We start from the raw sequence: 25,573 nt of genomic DNA on the forward strand, positions 1-25,573 counted from the left end.
AGAAGACCCCCCCGGGGACCCGCCGTCGCTTGGCAGCCGGAAGTCATCTATCAAGGCGCGCACTCCGGGCCTCCCACCTCCAGGGACTTCCTCCGGCAAGGACCGCGCATGCGCCTTGGGGACTGGCGCCCGGCCCTTTCCGGTCCTCCGCCGTCGCGCGTGCGCAGAGCGGTTGAGTGCGTCGGCTCGTTTCCGCGGCGGCCTGAGGTAAAGCGTTCCTCGCGTACTTGGCGGCAGGGGACCGGGCGGGCGGGCGAGGGAGGCCTCCGAGGTGACGCCTGCCCCGCGGGGAGGTTGGGAGGCGGCCGGGCCGGAGGGGGGAGCGGCGGGCGGTTGGTGGCCATGGCAACGCGGGGGGGGGGGGGGGTCACGAGGGCCTCAGAAGAGCCTGCTGGGTCAGGCCCCCTGGAGGGCAGAGAGGCCGAGGGGGCCTGCAGGTGAAGCCCTGTTGGGTCAGGCCAGTGGCCCACCCAGTCCAGCACCGGGCCACACAATGCCCCCAAAACAGGCGCAGTTAGGAGGTCCATCAGTGAGGCCAGGACACTCAGCCATAGAAGTGCCATGGAGCAGATGGTCTCTGAACCTACCAGGGGTGGGGCGATCCTGGATTTGGTCCTATGTAATGCCCAAAAGGAAATTTAACTATGGGAGTTTGTTATCGCCCACCAAATCAAAAGAGAGAGGACGATTATAATATGATGGAAGGCTTAAAGATAGCGGCTAAATGTAAAAACTGTGTCGTAATAGGTGATTTTAACTACCCGCAGATTGATTGGGTCAATATGTGTTCTGGTCGAGAGAAAGAGATTGAGTTTCTTGATGCTCTCAGTGACTGTGCTATGGAGCAGATGGTCACAGAACCTACCAGGGGTGGGGCGATCCTGGATCTGGTCCTAAGTAATGCCCAAGACTTGGTGAGAGATGTAAAAGTGATTGCGCCACTTGGGAGCAGTGACCATAATGTTATTGATTTCACCGTCTGTATGAATAGGGAGTTGCCCAAAAAGACCGCCACAACCACGTTTAACTTTAAAAGGGGTAAATACACTGAGATGAGGAGGCATGTGAGGAGGAAACTGAAAGGAAAGGTACATACGGTCAAAACCCTTGGGTAAGCTTGGACGCTATTTAAAACTATAATCCTAGAAGCTCAGATAAAATACATACCACAAGTTAGGAAAGGCACAAACAGGCATAAGAAAAGGCCTGCGTGGTTAACAAACAAAGTAATGGAAGCTGTAAAAGGTAAGAAGGACTCCTTTAAGCGGTGGAAAGCTAGTCCGAGTGAGATTAGTAAACGGGAACACAGGCTGTGGCAAATCAAATGCAAGACTGTGATCAGGCAGGCAAAAAGGGACTATGAGGAGCACATTGCAAAAAACATAAAGACGAACAATAAAACTTTCTTCAAATATATTATATTATATTATATTATTGAGATGAGGAGGCATGTGAGGAGGAAACTGAAAGGAAAGGTACATACGGTCAAAACCCTTGGGGAAGCTTGGACGCTATTTAAAACTATAATCCTAGAAGCTCAGATAAAATACATACCACAAGTTAGGAAAGGCACAAACAGGCATAAGAAAAGGCCTGCGTGGTTAACAAACAAAGTAATGGAAGCTGTAAAAGGTAAGAAGGACTCCTTTAAGCGGTGGAAAGCCAGTCCGAGTGAGATTAGTAAACGGGAACACAGGCTGCGGCAAATCAAATGCAAGACTGTGATCAGGCAGGCAAAAAGGGACTCTGAGGAGCATATTGCAAAAAACATAAAGACCAACAATAAAAACTTCTTCAAATATATTAGAAGCAGGAAACCAGCCAGGGAGGCAGTGGGGCCCTTGGATGACCATGGGGTAAAAGGATTACTGAAGGAGGATAGGGAAATGGCTGAGAAGCTGAATGAATTTTTTGCCTCCATCTTCACTGTCGAAAATGAGAACTTTTTGCCCGCCCCACAACCACTCATTTTGGAAGGGGTGTTGAAAGACCTGAGTCAGATTGAGGTGACAAAAGAGGAGGTCCTACAACTGATACACAAATTAAAAACTAATAAGTCACCGGGTCCGGATGGCATACATCCGAGAGTTCTGAAAGAACTCAAAGTTGAACTTGTGGATCTTCTAACAAAAATCTGTAATCTTTCATTGAAATCTGCCTCCGTTCCTGAGGACTGGAAGGTAGCTAATGTCACCCTCATCTTTAAAAAGGCTTCCAGAGGAGATCTGGGAAATAACAGGCCAGTCAGTCTGACTTCAATACTGGGAAAGTTTGTAGAAAGCATTATCAAGGACAGAATGAGTAGGCACATTGATGAACACGGGCTATTGAGGAATACTCAGCATGGGTTCCGCAAGGGAAGATCTTGCCTCACTAACCTGTTACATTTCTTTGAGGGGGTGAACAAACATGTGGACAAAGGAGACCCGATAGATGTTGTTTACCTTGGCTTCCAGAAAGCTTTTGATAAAGTTCCTCATCAAAGGCTCCTTAGAAAGCTTGAGAGTCATGGAGTAAAAGGACAGGTCCTCTTGTGGATCAAAAACTGGCTGAGTAATAAGAAGCAGAGAGTGAGTATAAATGGGCAGTCTTCGCAGTGGAGGACGGTAAGCAGCGGGGTGCCGCAGGGCTCAGTACTGGGTCCCATGCTCTTTAACTTGTTCATAAATGATTTAGAGTTGGGAGTGAGCAGTGAAGTGGCCAAGTTTGCGGATAACACTAAATAGTTCAGGGTGGTGAGAACCAGAGAGGATTGTGAGGAACTCCAAAGGGATCTGTTGAGGCTGGGTGAGTGGGCTTCAACGTGGCAGATGCGGTTCAGTGTGGCCAAGTGCAAAGTAATGCACATTGGGGCCAAGAATCCCAGCTACAAATACAAGTTGATGGGGTGTGAACTGGCAGAGACTGACCAAGAAAGAGATCTTGGGTCGTGGTAGAGAACTCACTGAAAATGTCAAGACAGTGTGCGTCTGCAATAAAAAAGGCCAACGCCATGCTGGGAATTATTAGGAAGGGAATTGAAAACAAATCAGCCGGTATCATAATGCCCCTGTATAAATCGATGGTGCGGTCTCATTTGGAGTACTGTGTGCAGTTCTGGTCACCGCACCTCAAAAAGGATATTATAGCATTGGAGAAAGTCCAGAGAAGGCAACTAGAATGATTAAAGGGCTGTAGAGAAAGGAGTACTTTTCTCCCTTTCTCACAATACAAGAACTCGTGGGCATTCGATGAAATTGCTGAGCAGACAGGTTAAAACGGATAAAAGGAAGTACTTCTTCACCCAAAGGGTGATTAACATGTGGAATTCACTGCCACAGGAGGTGGTGGCGGCCACAAGTATAGCCACCTTCAAGAGCGGTTTAGATAAAAATATGGAGCAGAGGTCCATCAGTGGCTATTAGCCACAGTATGTGTGTGTGTGTATATATATATATATATATATATATATATATATATATATATATATATATATAAATTTTTTTCCACTGTGTGACACAGTGTTGGACTGGATGGGCCATTGTCCTGATCTAACATGGCTTCTCTTATGTTCTTAAGCCCTCCCGTTGCTGCCTCCCAAGCACCATTAATACAGAGCATCCCTGCCCCAGACGTAAGAGAAACCATCTTGGATCAGGCCAATGGCCCCTCCAGCCTAACACTCTGTGTCACACAGTGGCCAGAAACACCAAGTGCCATCAGGAGGTCCATCAGTGGGGCCCGGACACCAGAAGCCCTCCCACTTTGCCCCCCCCCAAGCACCAAGAATACAAAGTATCACTGCCCCAAACAGAAGAACATAAGAGAAGCCATGTTGGATCAGGCCAGTGGCCCATCCACTCCAACACTCTGTGTCACATAAGAGAAGCCCTGTTGGATCAGGCCAGTGGCCCCTCCAGTCCAACACTCTGTGTCACATAAGAACATAAGAGAAGCCATGTTGGATCAGGCCAGTGGTCCATCCAGTCCAACACTCTGTGTCACATAAGAACATAAGAGAAGCCCTGTTGGATCAGGCCAGTGGTCCATCCAGTCCAACACTCTGTGTCTCATAAGAACAAAACAGAAGCATGTTGGATCAGGCCAGTGGTCCATCCAGGCCAACACTCTGTGTCTCATAAGAACATAAGAGAAGCCCTGTTGGATCAGGCCAATGGCCCATCCAGTCCAACACTCTGTGTCACATAAGAATATAAGAGAAGCCCTGTTGGATCAGGCCAGTGGTCCATCCAGTCCAACACTTTGTGTCACATAAGAACATAAGAGAAGCCCTGTTGGATCAGGCCAATGGCCCATCCAGTCCAACACTCTGTGTCTCATAAGAACATAAGAGAAGCCCTGTTGGATCAGGCCAGTGGCCCATCCAGTGCAACACTCTGTGTCACACAGGGGCCAAACAACCAGGTGCCATCAGGAGGTCCACCAGTGGGACCAGGACACTAGAAGCCGTCCCACTGTGCACCACCCCCCAAGCACCAAGAATACAGAGCATCACTGCCCCAAACAGAAGGGGAGGGACGGTGGCTCAGTGGTAGAGCATCTGCTTGGGAAGCAGAAGGTCCCAGGTTCAATCCCTGGCATCTCCAAAAAAGGGTCCAGGCAAATAGGTGTGAAAAACCTCAGCTTGAGACCCTGGAGAGCCGCTGCCAGTCTGAGAAGACAATACTGACTTTGATGGACCAAAGGTCTGATTCAGTATAAGGCAGCTTCATATGTTATGTTATAAGAGAAGCCATGTTGGATCAGGCCAGTGGTCCATCCAGTCTAACACTCTGTGTCTCATAACATAAGAGAAGCCCTCTTGGAGCAGGCCAGTGGCCCATCCAGTCCAACACTCTGTGTTACATAAGAACATAAGAGAAGCCCTGTTGGATCAGGCCAGTGGCCCATCCAGTCCAACACTCTTTGTCACTTAAGAACATAAGAGAAGCCATGTTGGATCAGGCCAATGGCCCATCCAGTCCAACACTCTGTGTCTCATAAGAACATAAGAGAAGCCCTGTTGGATCAGGCCAATGGCCCCTCCAGTCCAACACTCTGTGTCACACAGGGGCCAAAAAACCAGGTGCCATCAGTAGGTCCACCAGTGGGACCAGGACACTAGAAGCCCTCCCAGTGTGCCTTCCAAGAATCAAGAGTTGGAAGGGACCTCCAGGGTCATTTAGTCCAACCTCCGGCAAAATGCTGGAATCTCACAAACACCTCGCCCTAAATTCACAGGATGCTCATTGCTGTCAGATGGCCATCTAGCCTTTGTTTAAAAACCTCCAAAGAAGGAGAGCCCACCACCTCCCGAGGAAGCCTGTTCCATTGAGGAACCGCTCTCACAGTCTGGAAGTTCTTCCTAATGTTGAGCCAGAAACTCTTTTGATTTCATTTCAACCCATTGGTTCTGGTCCTACCTTCTGGGGCCACAGAAAACAATTCCACACCATCCTCTATATGACAGCCCTTCAAGGACTGAAGATGGTGATCCTGTCACCTCTCAGCCGCCTCGTCTCCAGGCTAAACATGCCCAGCTCCTTCAACCTTTCTTCATAGGACTTAATAGGAATATAGAACACCACTGCCCAAGACAGAGAGTTCCAACAATACGCTGTGGCTAATAGCCACCGATGGACCTCTGCTACAGATGTTGATCCAATCCCCTCTTGAAGCTGTCTGTATTTGTTCTGGGATTCAGAAGTTTTAGTGCTTGAGTGTGGCGTCAGCTCAGCCCCCATGGCTAGTAACCACCAATGGAGCTCTGTTTGACCTGCTTTTAAAGTGATTTATTTATTTATTTACTTACAACATTCGTGCCCCACCTTGCTACCTTTACTATCCAACGTATTGGGTTTATTGCCACCAAGTGAGCTGACATTTTAAAATATAGAACTGTAGCAGCTGGTAAAAAGGATCAAAAGAAGAATTAATAGGTGATTGGAATCGGACTTATAAGGCCTGGAGGGGTGTGATTGTGTGTGTGTGTGTGTGTGTGTGTGTGAAAGAAGCTCAGCCAAAGAAAAAGTTTTAAACAGGCATAATATGCGATGTGAAATTATTTTTGCGGCTTGCTAAACAAAACTGCCTTGAGGGCAGGATGTGCTGAAACCTTACTGCGAAATGCTCAGTGACCAGCTTAGTATAAAACACACTGATCTTGCAACATGCTTGTGGTAACAAATAGAAGTATAGCGACCCGGGAGATTTCTCCTGGAGATGCCCCAAAGATACTGTTTACCGGAAAATTGTGATGAAACACTGCTGTATGCTTGCAAATCATAATGCCATGTATGGAAAGTAATGCCATGGGTGAACTTAATTGCACGATAAACCATAGTACTAGCAGCATCCATTGTTATATTGCTTTAACTGATATTTTAATATTGTTTTATGCTTTGTCTTATGCTTCATGTATTATCAATGTTTTTATCTTGTTGGTCATTTCGACCCTAACCTGTGAGCCGCCCTGAGCCTGCCTTCGGTGGGGAGGGCGGGATATAAGTTAAATAAATAAATAAAGCACCTGAAAGCACCAATCCTGCCTCGCCTGCGTGTTTCCCTTGTGACTGATCATGCTGATGTAACATTTTTGCAAGTATAAAACCTCGTGTCCTTCCTTGAATCGTCGTTCAGACCCACATCGATTGGCATGAGCCGTAGGTCTGAACCACACATGCATGTATCTGAATAAAGAAAAGCTGTTTTCCTGATTCAGCCTCAGCCTGATCTGTCACTGACCAAAAGCCACCAGTTGTAAACTGCAGGTGATTTCTGCTACGTCTGTTTTGGTGCATGTGGCCAGACTGAAGGGGGGAGCACTTGGTCTTCTCTCTCTCTAGCCCCCGGATCAGCCTTGCAGAGTGGCCAGCCTGGAAGAGCAGCAATAGGGCAGAGATGCCAGGACCTTTCCCTGGGGTTGCCTCCCGGCTCTGGGATTCAGAGGCTTAGTGCCTAACAGCCATTGATAGACTTATTCTCCATGAATCTGCCTAATCCCCTTTTAGAAGAAGACCTGCAGATTTATATCCCGCCCTTCCCTCTGAATCAGAGTCTCAGAGCGGCTTACAATCTCCTTTATCTTCTTCCCCCACGACAGACACCCGGTAAGGTGGGCGGGGCTGAGAGGGCTCTCCCAGAAGCTGCCCTTTCAAGGACAACTCCTGCAAAAGCTATGGCTGACCGAAGGTCACTCTAGCAGGTGCAAGTGGAGGAGTGGGGAATCAAACCCGGTTCTCCCAAATAAGAGTCTGCACACTTAACCACTACACCCATGCATAATTTTATAAACCTTTTAACTTGTCCCTCCTTAGTCATCTCTTTTCTAAATGGAAAAGTTCCAGATTCCACAGTCTTTCCTCCTAGGGGAAGGGGCCCCACCCCCTCTTCATCTTGATTGTCCTCTGCACTTTTCCCAGCTATCTTTTTGGAGATACGGTGACCAGAACTGCCCACAGTGTTTCAAATGAGGCTGCATCACAATTCTATACAGGGGCATTGCAATACCAACCATTTTATTCTCTTTCCTAATCATCCTTCATGTAGAGCTTACCTTTCTCACCGCTCCAGCAAACTGACTTGACGCTTTCATTGAGTTACCTGGCACAACCCTGAGATTGTTTTCCCTTTCCGTCTCAGCAAGTTTAGACCCCATTCGCCTACACTTGAAGTTGAGATTCTTTGTCCCAAAAACAATTTGTTAATAGATTGATTTTTCCTTACTGAATGTTTCTGTAAAAGGTAACCTAATATTTGTATTTTAATTTTCAGCTTTACGTTATTCTTGCAAATAAAGTGCAGCTCGTGGATTCTCTGAACTAGTGGCATTGCCAAAGCAAGTCTTCTTGGACTTCTTGGAACCGCCTCCCTTCCAGCTTTTATTGCTACCGAGTCAGAATTGGGTCTTCATTTGCTTTGCAGAATTCTGTAGTTGTCTTATGGCTTGCATAATGAGATGGCTTGCATAATGAGATGTGCCTGAACACTTCTGCGTTCCACGCTAGAGGGAAGATGACTTCAGGACCGAGCGATCGGATCTCATGCGAGCTGCTTCCAGTTCTAGCGTCAGTACCAACTGGTCTTCAAGGATAACCCTCTCCTGATGGATTATTCTAGGGATTAATGGGAAGCGAAATCAGAGCAGGATTTTCAAGTATCGATGCTTAGGTCACTCAGCACAGAAGGGAATCAAGATAAATATGGATCAAGCGCAGAAGGGAGAGGGCTGTTCTCCCAGGTGGGATAATCCACTTTCAATTGAAAGCAACAGTCAGAACCAGTCATCTTCAGGAAGGGCTGGGGATCATGGTACAAGCACTCAGAACTGTGGCCTGAAGCCCTCATATCTGGAGCTCTTAAGGGGCTTTGGCTTATCCTTGAAAGACTTGGAGGAACTTAGTCAGTACCCAGACAGTCAGCTGACGCCTGAAAACATGCCTGTCCTCTTGCAGTCTATCAGAAAGAGCAAACCGGCGCCTAAGAAGCCTCCTTTACCTTCAAAGAGCACAGAAAAAGAAACTCTTCCAAGCTCGGATGGGCGTGGTCCCACAGTACAGAAAAAAGTGATCGATTATGGGCATAAAAGCAAGTATGGGTACAACGAAGACCCCGTGGAAGCGAAAGCCTCGTCCACAGCAGGGCATGAGAGCTTGAAAGGATTTCAAACCCAGCAGCCTGCGTCTGTGCCTCTTGCGGCCTCCAGTTTAATTCGCAATCCAAAGAATCCCACTAAAGAACTATTACAACAGGCCGGGTCTCAGAACCCCACTAAAGAACTAATACAACTAGCTAGGTCTCAGGACCCCACCAGAGAACTAATACAGCAGGCAGGGTCTCAGGACTCCCCTAAAAAACTAATACGGCAAACGGTATCTCAGAACCCCACCAGAGAACTAACACGGCAGGCAGGGTCTCAGGCAAGTGCACCAAACCTTCAGGCTTTCCCCCATGTGGGTCCTGCCCAAAAAGTGCCTTTAGCAGGACTTGCTAAACCTGCAGCAGTCCCACCCATGATGCCCCCAGCAGTGCCACCCTTGCCTCAGCCCGCGATGCCTCCGGTCACCCCGTCCAACTTCATGCCGGCTGTGCACCAGCGCCCGCCCCCTTTTGCTCCTGAAACGGTTGCGTTCCCAAGTAGCCACGGCAGATACGAGCACGCCCACAGGGCTGACCCACCTCTTCGTCAGACCATGGATGGCCAGAGGAGTTTTTGGAAGGAAGCAGATGGTCCTGTTCAGTCTCCGTTTGGGATGGTGAACGCATCGTGGCTTCCAGATTTTGCACAAACCGATAGGCAGCAGGAGAAGAAACTGCCTACCACATCGCAGATGAATGATTACTATGCTGTGATTCCAAAAATATTTCCACACATTTGTTCTCTGTGTAGTGAAGATTGTATAGATAAGAAGGTGAGTGTAACCCCCCCCCCCCATACATTTGTACATAATATATTACGGACATAATGCTACAGTTATTTATTTTAGGGATTTGTGTGCTGTGTTTCTTTGCAGAGGGACCCAGATGAGGTCCTAGATGCACAAACACCAAAATGCAGATTACCATGCTATATAACATCAGAACAAACAGTTCCTGCACTGGCCCTGATTGATGAGGTTTGAGATGAATTTAAAAGAGGGTTAGACAGATACATGGAGGAGTGGTCTGTCACTGTCTAGTGGCCATTGTGACTAAAGGAAACCTCCAGGTTCAGAGCCTCTGAATCTCAGTGCTGGGAAACAACCTCAGGGGAAAGCCTCTCTGCCCTGCTGTTGGCTCTCCAGAGGAACTGGCTGGCCACTGTGTGAGACAGGAGGGTGGTCTAGATAGACCCTCCCTGGTCTGACCCAGCAGGGCTCTTCTGGTGTTCTTCTCAGGGGAAGGCCTCAGCCTCTCTGCCCTCTTGCTGGCCCGCCAGAGGAACTGATTGGCCACAGTGTGAGACAGGAGACTGGACAAGATGGACCACTGGTCTGGTTCAGCTTGACTCTTCTGATGTTCTTCTCAGGAGAAGGCCTTAAGTTAGGGGGCTTATGTTTAAGTTAGGGGTTAAGTCACTTGGGGACGACGCAGAAGCTGTAGGAAGGCAGTGGATCAGCACAGCATGAGGGGCTGTGGCTCACTGATGGAGCATCAAGAAGGCCCAGTGTTAGAGCACCTATTTGCCAAGCAGAAAATCCCAGGTTCAATCCCCAGCAGCTCTCCCTGTTGCTTGTCTGAATAGGCAAAGTTGACTTTGATGGGCCAAGGTATAAAGCAGCTTCATGTGTTCACATTATTCTCGTGTAGCTTTTCACACAGAGCTATGCAAAGTTTCAGCAAGTGAATTCATTTTTTGGTAACTCCTTGCGTACCAAGAAGTGGAAACAGGTTGTGGAGTTGTGGACTGTGGTCAAGCTATCCAGTTTGTAGCATGCTTGTCCTTGCTGCTCCATCATCTGTGCTGATGGTGTCTCATCTCTGCAGCACTACCCTCGATGCTGGGATAGACTGTCTAATGTTTGGGCAGGCCTCAAAGAGAGTTCCTTGTTGGCCTTTCCATCCAGGGAGAGCAGGGCTGCCTCATGACAGCTGTCTTGCCTCTGCTGCTCTTTCTGTGGCAGGTGTGTTTCTGTCCATCTGAGTAAGACGTGGAGCCGTTCCAAAGAGCCAACACTGAGCACTTCCCTAAGATCATAAGAGAAGCCATGTTGGATCAAGCCAATGGCCCATCCAGTCCAACACTCTGTGTCACATAAGAACATAAGAGAAGCCCTGTTGGATCAGGCCAATGGCCCATCCAGTCCAACACTCTGTGTCACATAAGAACATAAGAGAAGCCCTGTTGGATCAGGCCAGTGGCCCATCCAGTCCAACACTCTGTGTCACATAAGAACATAAGAGAAGCCCTGTTGGATCAGGCCAATGGCCCATCCAGTCCAACACTCTGTGTCACATAAGAACATAAGAGAAGCCCTGTTGGATCAGGCCAATGGCCCATCCAGTCCAACACTCTGTGTCACATAAGAACATAAGAGAAGCCCTGTTGGATCAGGCCAGTGGCCCATCCAGTCCAACACTCTGTGTCACATAAGAACATAAGAGAAGCCCTGTTGGATCAGGCCAATGGCCCATCCAGTCCAACACTCTGTGTCACATAAGAACATAAGAGAAGCCCTGTTGGATCAGGCCAATGGCCCATCCAGTCCAACACTCTGTGTCACATAAGAACATAAGAGAAGCCCTGTTGGATCAGGCCAATGGCCCATCCAGTCCAACACTCTGTGTCGCATAAGAACATAAGAGAAGCCCTGATGGATCAGGCCAATGGCCCATCCAGTCCAACACTCTGTGTCGCATAAGAACATAAGAGAAGCCCTGTTGGATCAGGCCAGTGGCCCCTCCAGTCCAACACTCTGTGTCACATAAGAACATAAGAGGAGACCTGTTGGATCAGGCCAATGGCCCATCCAGTCCAACACTCTGTGTCACATAAGAACATAAGAGAAGCCGTATTGGATCAGGCCAATGGCCCATCCAGTCCAACACTCTGTGTCACATAAGAACATAAGAGAAGCCCTGATGGATCAGGCCAATGGCCCATCCAGTCCAACACTCTGTGTCGCATAAGAACATAAGAGGAGACCTGTTGGATCAGGCCAATGGCCCATCCAGTCCAACACTCTGTGTCACATAAGAACATAAGAGAAGCCGTATTGGATCAGGCCAGTGGCCCATCCAGTCCAACACTCTGTGTCACATAAGAACATAAGAGAAGCCCTGTTGGATCAGGCCAATGGCCCATCCAGTCCAACACTCTGTGTCACATAAGAACATAAGAGAAGCCCTGTTGGATCAGGCCAATGGCCCATCCAGTCCAACACTCTGTGTCACATAAGAACATAAGAGAAGCCCTGTTGGATCAGGCCAGTGGCCCATCCAGTCCAACACTCTGTGTCACATAAGAACATAAGAGAAGCCCTGTTGGATCAGGCCAATGGCCCATCCAGTCCAACACTCTGTGTCACATAAGAACATAAGAGAAGCCCTGTTGGATCAGGCCAATGGCCCATCCAGTCCAACACTCTGTGTCACATAAGAACATAAGAGAAGCCCTGTTGGATCAGGCCAATGGCCCATCCAGTCCAACACTCTGTGTCGCATAAGAACATAAGAGAAGCCCTGATGGATCAGGCCAATGGCCCATCCAGTCCAACACTCTGTGTCGCATAAGAACATAAGAGAAGCCCTGTTGGATCAGGCCAGTGGCCCCTCCAGTCCAACACTCTGTGTCACATAAGAACATAAGAGGAGACCTGTTGGATCAGGCCAATGGCCCATCCAGTCCAACACTCTGTGTCACATAAGAACATAAGAGAAGCCGTATTGGATCAGGCCAATGGCCCATCCAGTCCAACACTCTGTGTCACATAAGAACATAAGAGAAGCCCTGATGGATCAGGCCAATGGCCCATCCAGTCCAACACTCTGTGTCGCATAAGAACATAAGAGGAGACCTGTTGGATCAGGCCAATGGCCCATCCAGTCCAACACTCTGTGTCACATAAGAACATAAGAGAAGCCGTATTGGATCAGGCCAATGGCCCATCCAGTCCAACACTCTGTGTCACATAAGAACATAAGAGAAGCCCTGATGGATCAGGCCAATGGCCCATCCAGTCCAACACTCTGTGTCGCATAAGAACATAAGAGAAGCCCTGTTGGATCAGGCCAGTGGCCCCTCCAGTCCAACACTCTGTGTCACATAAGAACATAAGAGGAGACCTGTTGGATCAGGCCAATGGCCCATCCAGTCCAACACTCTGTGTCACATAAGAACATAAGAGGAGACCTGTTGGATCAGGCCAATGGCCCATCCAGTCCAACACTCTGTGTCACATAAGAACATAAGAGAAGCCGTATTGGATCAGGCCAATGGCCCATCCAGTCCAACACTCTGTGTCACATAAGAACATAAGAGAAGCCCTGTTGGATCAGGCCAATGGCCCATCCAGTCCAACACTCTGTGTCGCATAAGAACATAAGAGAAGCCCTGATGGATCAGGCCAATGGCCCATCCAGTCCAACACTCTGTGTCGCATAAGAACATAAGAGAAGCCGTATTGGATCAGGCCAATGGCCCATCCAGTCCAACACTCTGTGTCACATAAGAACATAAGAGAAGCCCTGTTGGATCAGGCCAGTGGCCCATCCAGTCCAACACTCTGTGTCACATAAGAACATAAGTGAAGCCATGTTGGATCAAGCCAATGGCCCATCCAGTCCAACACTCTGTGTCACATAAGAACATAAGAGAAGCCCTGTTGGATCAGGCCAATGGCCCATCCAGTCCAACACTCTGTGTCACATAAGAACATAAGAGAAGCCATGTTGGATCAGGCCAATGGCCCATCCAGTCCAACACTGTCACACAGTGGCCAAATTTTTATATGTATATATATATATATATATGTGTGTGTTTGTGTGTGTGTTTGTGTATGTGTATATATATATATACACATATACACACACATATACATATATACACAATGTGGCTAATAGCCACTGATGGACCTCTGCTCCATATTTTTTTCTAACCCCCTCTTGAAGCTGGCTATGCTTGTAGCCGCCACCACCTCCTGTGGCAGTGAATTCCACATGTTAATCACCCTTTGGGTGAAGAAGTACCTCCTTTTATCTGTTCTAACCCGACTGCTCAGCAATTTCATTGAATGCCCATGAGTTCTTGTATTGTGAGAAAGGGAGAAAAGCACTTCTTTCTCTAGTTTCTCCATCCCATGCATAATCTTATAAACCTCTATCATATCACCCCACATTTCTCCAAGCTAAAGAGCCCCAAGCCCCTTTCTTCATAGGGAAAGTGTTCCAACCCTTGAATCATTCTAGTTGCCCTTTTCTGCACTTTTTTCAATGCTGTAATATCCTTTTTGAGGTGTGGTGACCAGAATTGCACACAGAATTCCAAATGAGACCGCACCATCAATTTATACAGGGGCATTATGATACTGGCTGATTTGTTTTCAGTTCCCTTCCTAATAATTCCGAGCATGGCGTTGGCCTTTTTTATTGCAATCGCACACTGTCTTGACATTTTCAGTGAGTTCTCTACCACGACCCAAGATCTCTCTCTTGCAGAGAAGGCACAACGATCTCTGCCAGTTTGTCCCACTTGCTGCAGATCCCCTGCTTTTACTCCCTGTCCTGCACCTGAGCTTCTACAGATCCCTAGCAACACAATTCGGGGTGTTTTGTTGAGTCACAATGGGAAGGGGAAAGTGGGGAAAGTATGCTTTGGGAGTCTTGTTGGGCGCAGGCAGGTGAGCTCCTTTGTTCCCCACTGCCATGCGGCCTTTTGTTTACATGCCATGATCTGGACAGGCCTGGGTTAATGCAAAACTGGTGTTTGCTGCGAGTTGACTTCAGGTCAGTTTGGGGTACCCTCTTGCATCTGTGGCTGTCTTTCTCTCTCGTAGGACTGGATTCAGCACCAGGAAACCCTTCTCCACAGTAGGAACTGCCACTGGCTTCTTCAACAGTAAGGACTTTCATTTAAATTGTACACTGAAATGACAGACTATCTGGTTACCATACTTTCTTCTGGTGGTCATGTAACAGCCTGTATTTTATTTAGCTGAAGAGAGTTAACCTCTTCTGTCTAACCTCCTATGTGTCTCCTGATGTGTCTGTGAAAAGGTTTGAGCTGTCCTCCTATGCCCAAGTGGCTGGTCATAAAGAAAGGATGAGTTCTGTGGTCTGTCACATTGTCATAAGAGAAAACCTTAGAGAAGCCATGTTGGATCAGGCCAACAGCCCATCCACTCCAATACTCTGTGTCACACGGTGGCCAAAAAACCCCCCCAAGTGCCATCTGGAGGTCCACCAGTGGGGCTAGAAGCCCTCCCACTGTGCCCCCCCAAGCACCAAGAATACAGAGCATCACTGCCCGGACAGAGAGTTCCATCTATACCCTGTGGCTAATAGCCACTGATGGATTTCTGCTCCATATGCTTATCCAGTCCCCTCTTGAAGGTGTCTATGCTTGTAGCCACCACATTGTCCATGCTCAGCAGGTTCTTACAGATCTAAGCCAGAGACATGGACCTACTGAGATTTCTGAGTCAACTTTGATGAGTGGTGGGGGTGGGGTGGGGAAGAACCTTTGTATAAAAGACTAAGAAATATGCAGGTGGGAAAATGGTTAGGAAAGGAGGACTGATGGCTGGATAGCGATAGTGTGTGGGCAGCCATGTTGGTCTGCAGCAGAACATAGTTGAACATATATGAACATATGAAGCTGCCTTCTACTGAATCAGACCCTCTTTGGTCCATCAAAGTCAGTCTTGTCTACTCAGACTGGCAGCAGCTCTCCAGGGTCTCAAGCTGAGGTTTTTCACGCCTATTTGCCTGGACCCTTTTAGTTGGAGGATTGAACTGGGACCATTTGCTTACCAAGCAGATGCTCTGCCACTGAGCCACTGTCCCTCCCCAATAGACATAAGAACATATGAAGCTGCCTTCTACTGAATCAGACCCTTGGTCCATCAAAGTTAGTCTTGTCTACTCAGACTGGCAGCGGCTCTCCAGGGTCTCAAGCTGAGGTTTTTCACACCTATTTGCCTGGACCCTTTTAGTTGGAGATGCCGGGGATTGAACCTGGGACCTTCTGCTTATCAAGCAGATGCTCTGCCACTGAGCCACTGTCCCTCCCCAATAGACATAAGAACATATGAAGCTGCCTTCTACTGAATCAGACCCTCTTTGGTCCATCAAAGTCAGTCTTGTCTACTCAGACTGGCAGCGGCTCTCCAGGGTCTCAAGCTGAGGTTCTTCACGCCTACTTGCCTGGACCCTTTTTAGTTGGAGATGCCGGGGATTGAACCTGGGACTTTCTGCTTACCAAGCAGATGCTCTGTCACTGAGCCACCGTCCCTTCCCTTGGAGGGAGTACAGTGTCACCTTTAAGAGCAACAAAGTTTTATTGAAGGTATAAGCTTTTGTGTGCAGGTATCTGAGGAATTGTGCTTTGTTGGTCTTAAAGGTGCCAGTGGACTCAAACTTTGTTCTGAAAAATAAAGGTCTGAGAAGAGAACAAACCTTGGAGCAATGGAGAATGCATGGGTCTGCCAAAGCGTTGAAATTTAGTCCTACTTTTTTTGGAAGGAGGAAGATTCTTGTGTGTAATAATTAAGTATGCCCATTGTCTTGACGGGAGATGTGACTCTTGCTGAAACTCTTGGGAACAGCGCATAGAACAGTATTGTATTTCTCAAAGTGGAAAATTGATTGGGAAATTCAGCATTCAGTCTCTGGAGAGGGAAGTTTTCAAAATGAGTGGATTAGCTTCAGGAGAAATTGAATGAGAGGTAAAGGACTTCTTAAATGCTATTCAGGAAGTTCAGAGGTTTAAAGAAGTGGAGGAGGAGGCCGGATTTATACCCTGCTTTTCAATACTGGCTGTTGCTAGAAAAGTGCATCCCTATGAATTAATGTCCTCCAACACGTCTTACCATTCCTTTATTGAGTCCATCCAACTCCTGTTGGGTCAGCCTCCTTTCCTGCTGCCTTCAACTTTCCCTAGCATGATTGTCTTTTCTAGTGAGGCTTGACTTCTTGTAATGTGATCCAAGTGCAGTAGCCTCCGTTGAGTCATTTTTGCTTCTGGGAAGAATTCAGGCTTGATTTGATCTAGCTGGGTTGATTTGATTTGGCCACATTACTGACATTTCTGCTCTTGAAACAGGTGTCCAGACTGGTCTCCTGAAACCCTCTATTCACCCAAAAGGTAATTTTTAAACGATTAACTTTTCTTGTTAACAGTTAAGGTGAAAGAGTAGCTTCTCTGATCCTGCAGTTGTGTTCTAGTGAATCAGTGTGTGAGTCTGTGGTGCAGAAAATACTGAGCCTGTATTAATTGCATCTGGAAACGGCATGCCTTGCAGCACATTGGAGGCTTGGCTGGTGCTTTCTTGAATCCACCGCAGATGTCCTCTGAGGCCCCTCTGCTGCACTTCAGCTGTCAGTCGCAGAGCCTCATCTATGTGAAAATATGGCTTTCATCAGTCTCTTTTGCATTTAAGTTACTCTTATGTGCTAGGAAGAGCCCTGTGGCGCAGTGTTAAAGCTGCAGTTCTGCAGTCCAAGCCCTCTGCTCACGACCTGAGTTTGATCCCCGGCGGAAGCTGGGTTTTCAGGTAGCTGGCTCGAGGTTGACTCAGCCTTCCATCCTTCCGAGGCTGGTAAAATGAGTACCCAGCTTGCTGGGGGGAAAGTGTAGGGAAGGCAATGGCGAACCACCTCATAAAGTCTGCCGTGAAAACATTGTGAAAGCAACGTCACCCCAGAGTTGGAAACGACTGCTGCTTGCACAGGGGACCTTTCCTTTCCTCCTTCTCTAGCAGCCCCGTGGCACAGAGCAGTAAAGTTGCAGCACTGCAGTCGGAGCCCTCTGCTCATGACCTGAGTTTGATCCCAGCGGAAGCTGGTTCAGGTAGCTGGCCTGAGGTTGACTCAACCTTCCATCCTTCCGAGGTCGGTCAAATGAGTACCCAGCTTGCTGGGGGGAAAGCGTAGATGACTGGGGAAGGCCATGGCAAACCACCCCGTAAAAAGTCTGCTGTGAAAACGCTGTGAAAGCAACGTCACCCCAGAGTCAGAAACGACTGCTGCTTGCACAGGGGACCTTTCCTTTCTTTTCCTATGTGCTAGGAGCAGCACTATAGAATGAATACAGTTTAGTTTCAAAGGGATGCCATGCTGGTCTGGAGTAGAATAGCTAGAGTCTCGTCCAGTAGCACCTTAGAGACCAACGTGGTTTTCAGGGAGCTCTGCTTTGATTCTTGAATGTTTGTACCCCGAAAAACTTGTCAGTCTCTTAAGGGTGCTGCTGGACTAGAATCTAATACGAATACTAACACAGGAGTGTCCCATGGAGAGCTTTGTTGTCACGTGGATTGAAATGTTAGTGCTGCATGCATTCCATTCACTTCCACTCACAGAATTCCCAGTCCTTTTCCTTTTTTTATTGGGATTTTTAAAAACTGGCTTTCCACATAATAAGAGCCCCATGGTGCAGAGTGGTAAAACTGCAGTACTGCAGTCTGAGCTCTCTGCTCACGACCTGAATTCGATTCCGGCGGAAGCTGGGTTCAGGTAGCCGGCTCAAGGTTGACTCAGCCTTCCATCCTTCCGATGTCGGTCAAATGAGTACCCAGCTTGCTCTGGGGAAAGTGTAGATGACTGGGGAAGGCAAGGACAAACCACCCCATAAAAAGTCTGCTGTGGAAACGTCATGATGCGACGTCACCCCAGAGTCGGAAGCGACTGGTGTTTGCGCAAGCGACTACCTCCCCCCCCTCCCCACCACATAGAATGGTTACGATAACAAGAAGCAAGCCCATTAAACCTTCCTTTTCCCCAACAAAGCCCTTGAACAAGAGAAAGGGAAAGGAGGAAGGAAGAGTAGCGCACATGGGCTGATTTGAGATGTAAAGGGGGGAGGTGAGAGGCAGCACTATGGACCCAGCTGAGCAAGGAATGCAGGAAGTGGAGGTCTCACTGCTCAGAGATGATAATCTTGCCAAATGGAGTTTTTAAAATCTGCTTTATGTGATTCTTTCCCATAGACAAAGATCTCACTGGTCCACCAAGGGAGGAATATTTCCAGTGTTGTAAGATAAGTCCTTTGGGAAGCAAGGCTGCTATAACAGACCATGCTTGGGAGATGCTTAGATAGCTGGTGCATAGCCTAGAATACTAACTGTGAGGCACAATTTAGCTGATAATGTAAGACTGATTGTTGCAGGTCAGGCAGAGCCAAGTTTGGGGTCCTGGGGGGGCAGCCAGAGTTTGAGCGAGAGAAACCAGTCAGAAGTCCAGTGCAAGACTTCGGAGCCAAGCAAGCCATTACCAAGGGGTTGTTCGAGAGACGTAGTCAAGCAGCCCAAGGGTTACTCAAGCAGGAGTCTATTCAGGGGTTGGCCTTACAGTGGCTTTCCTCTTTCCTGGAAGGTCGGGGACAAAGGGTCGCAATTGGGGGGGAGCTATCCCGGAGGCGCACACTCGATTGTGGTGTGCCCCAAGGGGCGGTTCTCTCCCCGATGTTATTTAACATCTACATGTGGCCTCTTGCCCAGATTGCCCGAAGGTATGGGCTGGGGTGTCACCAGTATGCTGATGACACCCAGCTCTATCTACTGATGGACAGCCAGCCGGTCTGCGCCCCGGAAAATCTTGACCAGGCATTACGGGCCGTGGCTGAGTGGCTCAGACTGAGTGGGCTGAAGCTAAATCCTACAAAGACAGAGGTCCTTTGCTTGGGTCGCCGTGGCCCGGGGAGGGGGATCCCCCTGCCGGCTTTTGATGGTGCGCCGCTGACGGCGGCGGACAGGGTCAGGAGCTTGGGGGTGCTGTTGGAGCCTTCCTTAAAGATGGAGGCTCAGATAGCAGCCGCTGCCAAGTCCACATTTTTTCATCTTAGGCGGGCAAGGCAGCTGGCCCCCTTTCTGGAGCGCGACAACCTAGCAACAGTGATCCATGCTACGGTCACCTCGAGGTTGGACTACTGCAATGCCCTCTACATGGGGCTGCCCCTGTCCCGGAAATTGCAGCTGGTGCAGAATGCTGCGGCCCGGCTGTTATTGGGTCTCCCAAAGTGGGGACACATTCGGCCGGGTCTTCGGACTCTGCACTGGCTTCCAGTGATATACCGAGTCCGGTACAAGGTGCTGGTTATTACCTTTAAAGCCCTATATGGCCTGGGACCTGCCTACCTGAAGGACCGTCTCTCCCCACATGTTCCCCAGAGAGCACTGAGGTCAGGAACACAAAATCTCCTCACTATCCCCGGGCCAAAAGAAGCCCGTTTGAAAGCCACCAGAGAAAGGGCTTTCTCCATTATGGCCCCCATATGGTGGAATCAGCTGCCAGAAGAGGTGAGGGCCCTGCGGGACTTGGTTCAGTTCCGCAGGGCCTGTAAGACGACCCTCTTCCGGCTAGCCTATACCTAGCTAGGATGACAGCTTGATGTAACTGGCTAGCCATCTGTTATATGAAATTGAAATGTTACTGGTTTTTAAGGTTTTAACTGTTTTAAATATTTAATTGTTTTATACTTAAAATTGTTTAAATTTTATGTTTGATCAATTGTTGGAAGCCGCCCTGAGCCATTCGTGGGAAGGGCGGGATATAAATCTCGAATGAATGAATGAATGAATGAATAAATAAATAAAAGGACCAAAACACATAGTCAGAAGTTGGTCCAAGGGTCACACGAGCAAGGCCGGCTTTGAGGCTGTGGTCACCAAGTCAGTGGTAGAATGACTTGTTGCTTCCATGCCTAACGGCCTCCCTTGGCTGGTTTTTATAGGCATGTGCCTAAGGGTCAAATTTGCAGCCAGCTTCTCAGGAGCAACGGTGCAACTACTCAGTCAGCTGGCATTGGGCCAGGGGGTGAGCACTCTGTTGTCTCTCCTGCAGTTCTGCTTGTAGCCTCTCTGTGGTGCTCAAAGGGCTGGGACTGATCAGCTTAGTTTCACCTGTTGACACAGGGCTGGAGATGGTTCTGTAGCAGCTGTTGGCTGTGAATCCTGACCAGCCTGCAGTTTGTCTTTCTGCTTGCTGGCTTCCGCTGCCTCAGATCTGGAGGCAGTTATAACAGTGTATTGTGCCCCCCCCCCCCCCCTAGAAGCATTCCTTTTAAAAGAGCCTGCATGGAAAGCAAAGAGCCTCTTTGCCTGAGCAACATATTAACCCCTAAACCACAGGGCTATTTTTGAGGGGGTTAACCAAACTCCAAAGGTTATCTGTCCTCCCATTGAAGAGACATCAAAAATATAAAGATCACTAATGTTTATCTTTTAAAGATTTTTTTGTAAAATTTAAACTCTTGAAATGAGTAAATATGAAAGAATCATGTTCTGATTGCACACGTTACGGCAATCAGAAAAAGGAAGACGTAGACATCATCCTGTGGCCTCTCTGTCTTGAGACTAAAAGATAAAATACAATTTCTGAGATTCTCACCGGGAGGATTAGGCCCCAATATGTGAGACTCATACAACTCCAACAGAACCATTTTATTCCTCTCTTTTGAGTCTGCAATGTAAGAATTTCCGGCCATATAATTAAATTTCCCATGGCAATGTTGTAAACCAATGATCTGCTCATTCTTCATATTGCAAGATTTGTTTCTGAGCAGTTATCCAACAATTCATAATCTCTCAAGTACGTCACATTGAGTTCAATAAGTTCTCGAGCTTGCTGTGTCCAACCATTGATAATCGGGTCTGCAGCAAAGTAATATCCCTTTCCCTCTATCTTTGCACATTGACTTCCCAGTTCTATTTCCCTTGAGGGAGAAAGTCTTGTTTCCGTCTTTTAAGACCGATCAGGTTATTTGTTTTATAGTGAATACATTTGAGAATATTTTGTTATCTGCCTGTTCCACAGACACGAAGGTGACAGAGAGGAGGGACACAAATCAAGGCAGCGTTCTGCCAGTCCTTACTCGAAACGTTCAAGATGCTCAGGTTCTGGCCATTCCAGGCATCGGTCACGATCCAGGAGCCCCGGGTATCGCAGGACCCGTCGACCCAGAAGTCGAAGCCCAAGGCACCTTCCTAGTCCCAGACATTGGTCAGGGTCTTGGTCAAGGTCTCACTCAAGGTCTCCACGGAAATCTTTGCATTCCAGTAGATGGTCTCCCAGCAAGGAGAGAAGGAGGCATGAATCAAGGCAGCGTTCTGCCAGTCCTAGCCCAAAACGTTCAAGACGCTCAAGCTCTGGCCATGGCAGGCATTGGACTCGGTCACGATCCAGGAGCCCTGGGTATCGCAGGACAAGCCGACCAAGAAGTCGAAGCCCAAGGGGCCGTTTTAGTCCCAGATACTGGTCAGGGTCTTGGTCAAGGTCTCCCTCAAGGTCTCCACAGAAGTCTTTGCATTCCAGTAGACGGTCTCGAAGTTCTTCCAGCAAGGAGAGAAGATTGGGGAGCTCAACGAGATCTACAGGTAACAGGATGGATGTGACTTACTAGCTGAAATTCCGGAGCTTGTCTGCCCAATCAGCTTTGTGTCCCAAGCCAGGGTCCCTCCCCAACCCTTTGGTGTCTGTGGGCACCTTGGGAACACTGACACAGGGTGGTGGGTGCATCTACAGAATGGCTGCCACGGGGGACAGAGCCAGCCACCAAACGGTTGAGGTTCTATTGCTGCTTTTTGTCAGCATGAAATCGTGGCTTGCAGGAGGCTGTAGGGGCAAGGTCTGTCCTTGGCACCCACTCCCCGCATCAGGGTGGGCCGCAGCCCCCTGGGGACTAACATAGTATATTTGGGACGAAAAGAGTATATTGGTTTTGATTGAAGATGTCTGCCTATGGTTGGGTAACTATCCTTAAAGCCTTGTGTGGCCTAAGACCCTTGTATTTATTGAACTGTATCTCTCGATATAGGCCCGCACGCCAGCCATATTCCTCCGACAGCTGTCTCCTTCTGGTGCCCTTTCAGGATTGTCTGTACGGCGGCAGCTGGGTCATGTCCTTTCTCTCTCTTGGCCCAGTCCTCTGGAGTGAACGGCCGATTCGAACGGGCGCAGAGGGCCTTTTCATTGGCATGGGGGAAACAGGTCCCATAAGTACTCCTTCCTATCCATGTGGGAATGAGAAAATCCTACAGCGTCCCACCCAGCATGCGTCAAGCATCGATATTTCTCAATAAAAAGGCTTTTGTTGTTAAATCAAAAGTTGCTTTATTGTAGGAACTCAGAAGCTTTAGCAAGGACACAGGCCCTGGAAGTAATGAGGTATACATGGTTACATGATAGAGGTTTACAAGATAATGCATGGGATGGAGAAAGTAGAGAAAGAAGTCCTTTTCTCCCTTTCTCACAATACAAGAACTCGTGGGCATTCGATGAAATTGCTGAGCAGACAGGTTAAAACGGATAAAGGGAAGTACTTCACCCAAAGGGTGATTAACATGTGGAATTCACTGTTCTTATGTTCTATATAGAAATACTTCAAAGGATAGTATGCAAATGCCATTTGAGTCACGGGTTCAAAGGTTACTACACAATATCTTTTCTATTACTAAGGAACGTAGGTTATTAAAAACATCTCCCTTTCTCACACTTCTCCGTGGCCTGATAAGGACTGTCTGTGTGAATCTGGGGGAGAGGCACCTCTCAGCTTAACAGGCCAGGCTGAGGCGTAAACATCCTTGGGCTAGATAGATTGTCTGCCCAACTGTAGAAAGAAGAAGAGGGCTGGAAATACCAGAGGCTAAGAACCCATCTTGGCAGTTAGAAATATGCACGCTTGACAGCATGGTGGTTTTTCTTCCTCCCTAATTCTCTCTCTTTCTGCCTGCTGCCAGTGCTCAGGCACATTCTGCCCGGGAGATTGAGCTCAGGCACCCTCTGCTGCTTTGACTTTTAAAGGCTTTCCTCAGCAGTCATGTCTTCCCCCCTTCCCTGCTCGGACACTACAGGGGCTAACCACTGGCCCCTTCCCTGGCGTGCTGTTGGCATACACCTCAAAAAGGATATTATAGCATTGGAGAAAGTCCAGAGAAGGGCAACTAGAATGATTAAAGGGCTGGAGCACTTTCCCTATGAAGAAAGGTTGAAACGCTTGGGACTCTTTAGCTTGGAGAAACGTCGACTGTGGGGTGACATGATAGAGGTTTACAAGATAATGCATGGGATGGAGAAAGTAGAGAAAGGAGTACTTTTCTCCCTTTCTCACAATACAAGAACTCACGGGCATTCGATGAAATTGCTGAGCAGAAAGGTTAAAACGGATAAAAGGAAGTACTTCTTTACCCAAAGGGTGATTAACATGTGGAATTCACTGCCACAGGAGGTGGTGGCGGCCACAAGTATAGCCACCTTCAAGAGGGGTTTAGATAAAAATATGGAGCACAGGTCCATCAGTGGCTATTAGCCACAGTGTGTGTGTATATAAAATTTTTTGCCACTGTGTGACACAGAGTGTTGGACTTGATGGGCCATTGGCCTGATCCAACATGGCTTCTCTTATGTTCTTATGTTCTTACATGGATGGCTTTAACATGGCCACAGTTCGTGGGCTAGCTGCCTTGAAAAGTTTGATAAGAATATCAAAGCCACCCAGGGAATATGTAAACCCTGAGTGGGGGGTGCAAGAAAAGGTGGCAGCACGCAATCCCTCAAATCCTGAACGCCTGACCTTTCCCTCCTCATGCTTTGTGGAGAGGGGTCTCCCTCCACAGTAGAGAGCAGGTGACTGGCAGTTCTGCCACATGCAGAGTTGCTGCCATCAAAACCATTGGTCGGAGCAACTCTGTGTTGGGTTGCGCTGTTGAGCTCTGGGCGAGGTTAACCACCTGTTGGTTGGGGTTTTTCTAATTCTACCCTTGCTTTGCCTGCAGAGGAACGACATGCCAAGTCACCTTGTTCCAGAAAAGGGTATGATGAACAAAAGCAGACTCCCAGTAGTGCAGACTGCCAGGAAAAGGGACGTGACGATTTGGAGCAGAGAAGGAAAGATACACCACACCAGAAGCTGCCTGCTGATGGGACACAAAGCCAAAAGCAGACGTGTGATAAGCTGGTGCCGGAAGGACGGTCACATGAAGAGCCTGGGCGCTCGGCATTGGCTTCCCTCACAGAAAAAAGCGTCCTTCAGGCCATGGCGCAGCTTCAGGCTGAAGGAGCAGGAGATGGAAAGAGCTCTGCACAGATTGCTGCCGGCATGACAAGCGCGTCTGCTGTGTCTTCTGACCTTCTCTCCATGATCCAGCGGGTGGCAACGCAGGTCATTACAGCTGTCTTAGATTCCAGAGAAGCATCAACAACACAAGACAGCTCAAGCACAAGAGATCCAAACCTCCAGCAGGCTCATTCTGTGAGCAGGAAGGCCAAGCTCCAAAGCGGGGCGGGTCCAAGTCACCAGAAAGGCGCTGCTAAGAGCACCAAGGCTAAGCATGAACGTCTGGGGAGTTCTTGTCCCAAGAAGAGCACCTCTGTGAGCCGTAAAGCAAAGCACAAACACAAGGCAGATCCGTGCCCTAAGGAAAGCAAGTCTTCGTGCAGCAAGGGAAAGAACGAAGGAGCGGCGAGTCCAGGCGTCCACCAGGGCACTGCTGCAAGTGGTCAGGAGGAGGACCTTCATGTAGCAGACCAGTCGCCTGAGCAAGACAGTGAATCAAGGAGCAAGGCAGCGAATGACAGTGTGCTGAGTAATTCCCCCCACCAATGCACTGCTGTGAATGGCAAGTCAGAGAACCAAGGTGTGGTGGGCCTAAGTCACCAGCAAGGCTCCGCTAACAGCAGCAAGGTTAAGGGTGAAAGTCCAGGGAGTCCGTCCGCCCAGCAGGGTGCTGCTGCAATGGGCCAGGAAGAGAACCAACACGTAGCAGACCAGTCGCCTGAGCAAGGCGTCGCATCAAGCAACAAGGCAGGGAATGGCAGTGTGATGGTTCTTCCCCCCCACCAAGGCGCTGCTGCAAGCGGCGGAGCAGAGAACCGAGGTGTGGTGGTTGCCTGCCCCGAGGAAGGCACTGCTGTGAGTGGCAAGTCGGAGAACGACGGTGCGGCAAGTTGTAGCCTGGATGAAGAAGGC

General features: G+C 48.6%; 1 protein-coding gene across 1 annotated transcript; it reads left to right on the plus strand.

Moving 5' to 3' along the window:
• The first annotated feature begins 141 nt into the window (after nucleotides 1-141).
• Nucleotides 142-25,127, plus strand: LOC132577649 (zinc finger protein 638-like). Its single transcript, XM_060247439.1, has 7 exons — nucleotides 142-207; nucleotides 7,753-9,389; nucleotides 14,451-14,512; nucleotides 16,718-16,759; nucleotides 21,424-21,983; nucleotides 24,381-24,856; nucleotides 25,011-25,127. The coding sequence occupies exons 2-7, from the start codon at nucleotides 8,181-8,183 to the stop codon at nucleotides 25,125-25,127; spliced, it is 2,466 nt and encodes an 821-aa protein (XP_060103422.1). The 5' UTR covers nucleotides 142-207; nucleotides 7,753-8,180.
• Nucleotides 25,128-25,573: the final 446 nt, after the last annotated feature.

This window comes from Heteronotia binoei, chromosome 9, assembly GCF_032191835.1.
Source record: "Heteronotia binoei isolate CCM8104 ecotype False Entrance Well chromosome 9, APGP_CSIRO_Hbin_v1, whole genome shotgun sequence".
Lineage (NCBI taxonomy): Eukaryota > Metazoa > Chordata > Lepidosauria > Squamata > Gekkonidae > Heteronotia > Heteronotia binoei.

What these genes read in the sequence shown, in the direction of transcription:
- LOC132577649 (XM_060247439.1), top strand. Translation starts at nt 8,181, where the DNA reads ATGGATCAAGCGCAGAAGGGAGAGGGCTGTTCTCCCAGGTGGGATAAT. An exon ending in TGCCACTGGCTTCTTCAACA is followed by an intron (nt 14,513 to 16,717) that starts GTAAGGACTTTC and finishes CTCTTGAAACAG; the next exon opens with GTGTCCAGACTGGTCTCCTG. An exon ending in GAGCTCAACGAGATCTACAG is followed by an intron (nt 21,984 to 24,380) that starts GTAACAGGATGG and finishes CTTTGCCTGCAG; the next exon opens with AGGAACGACATGCCAAGTCA.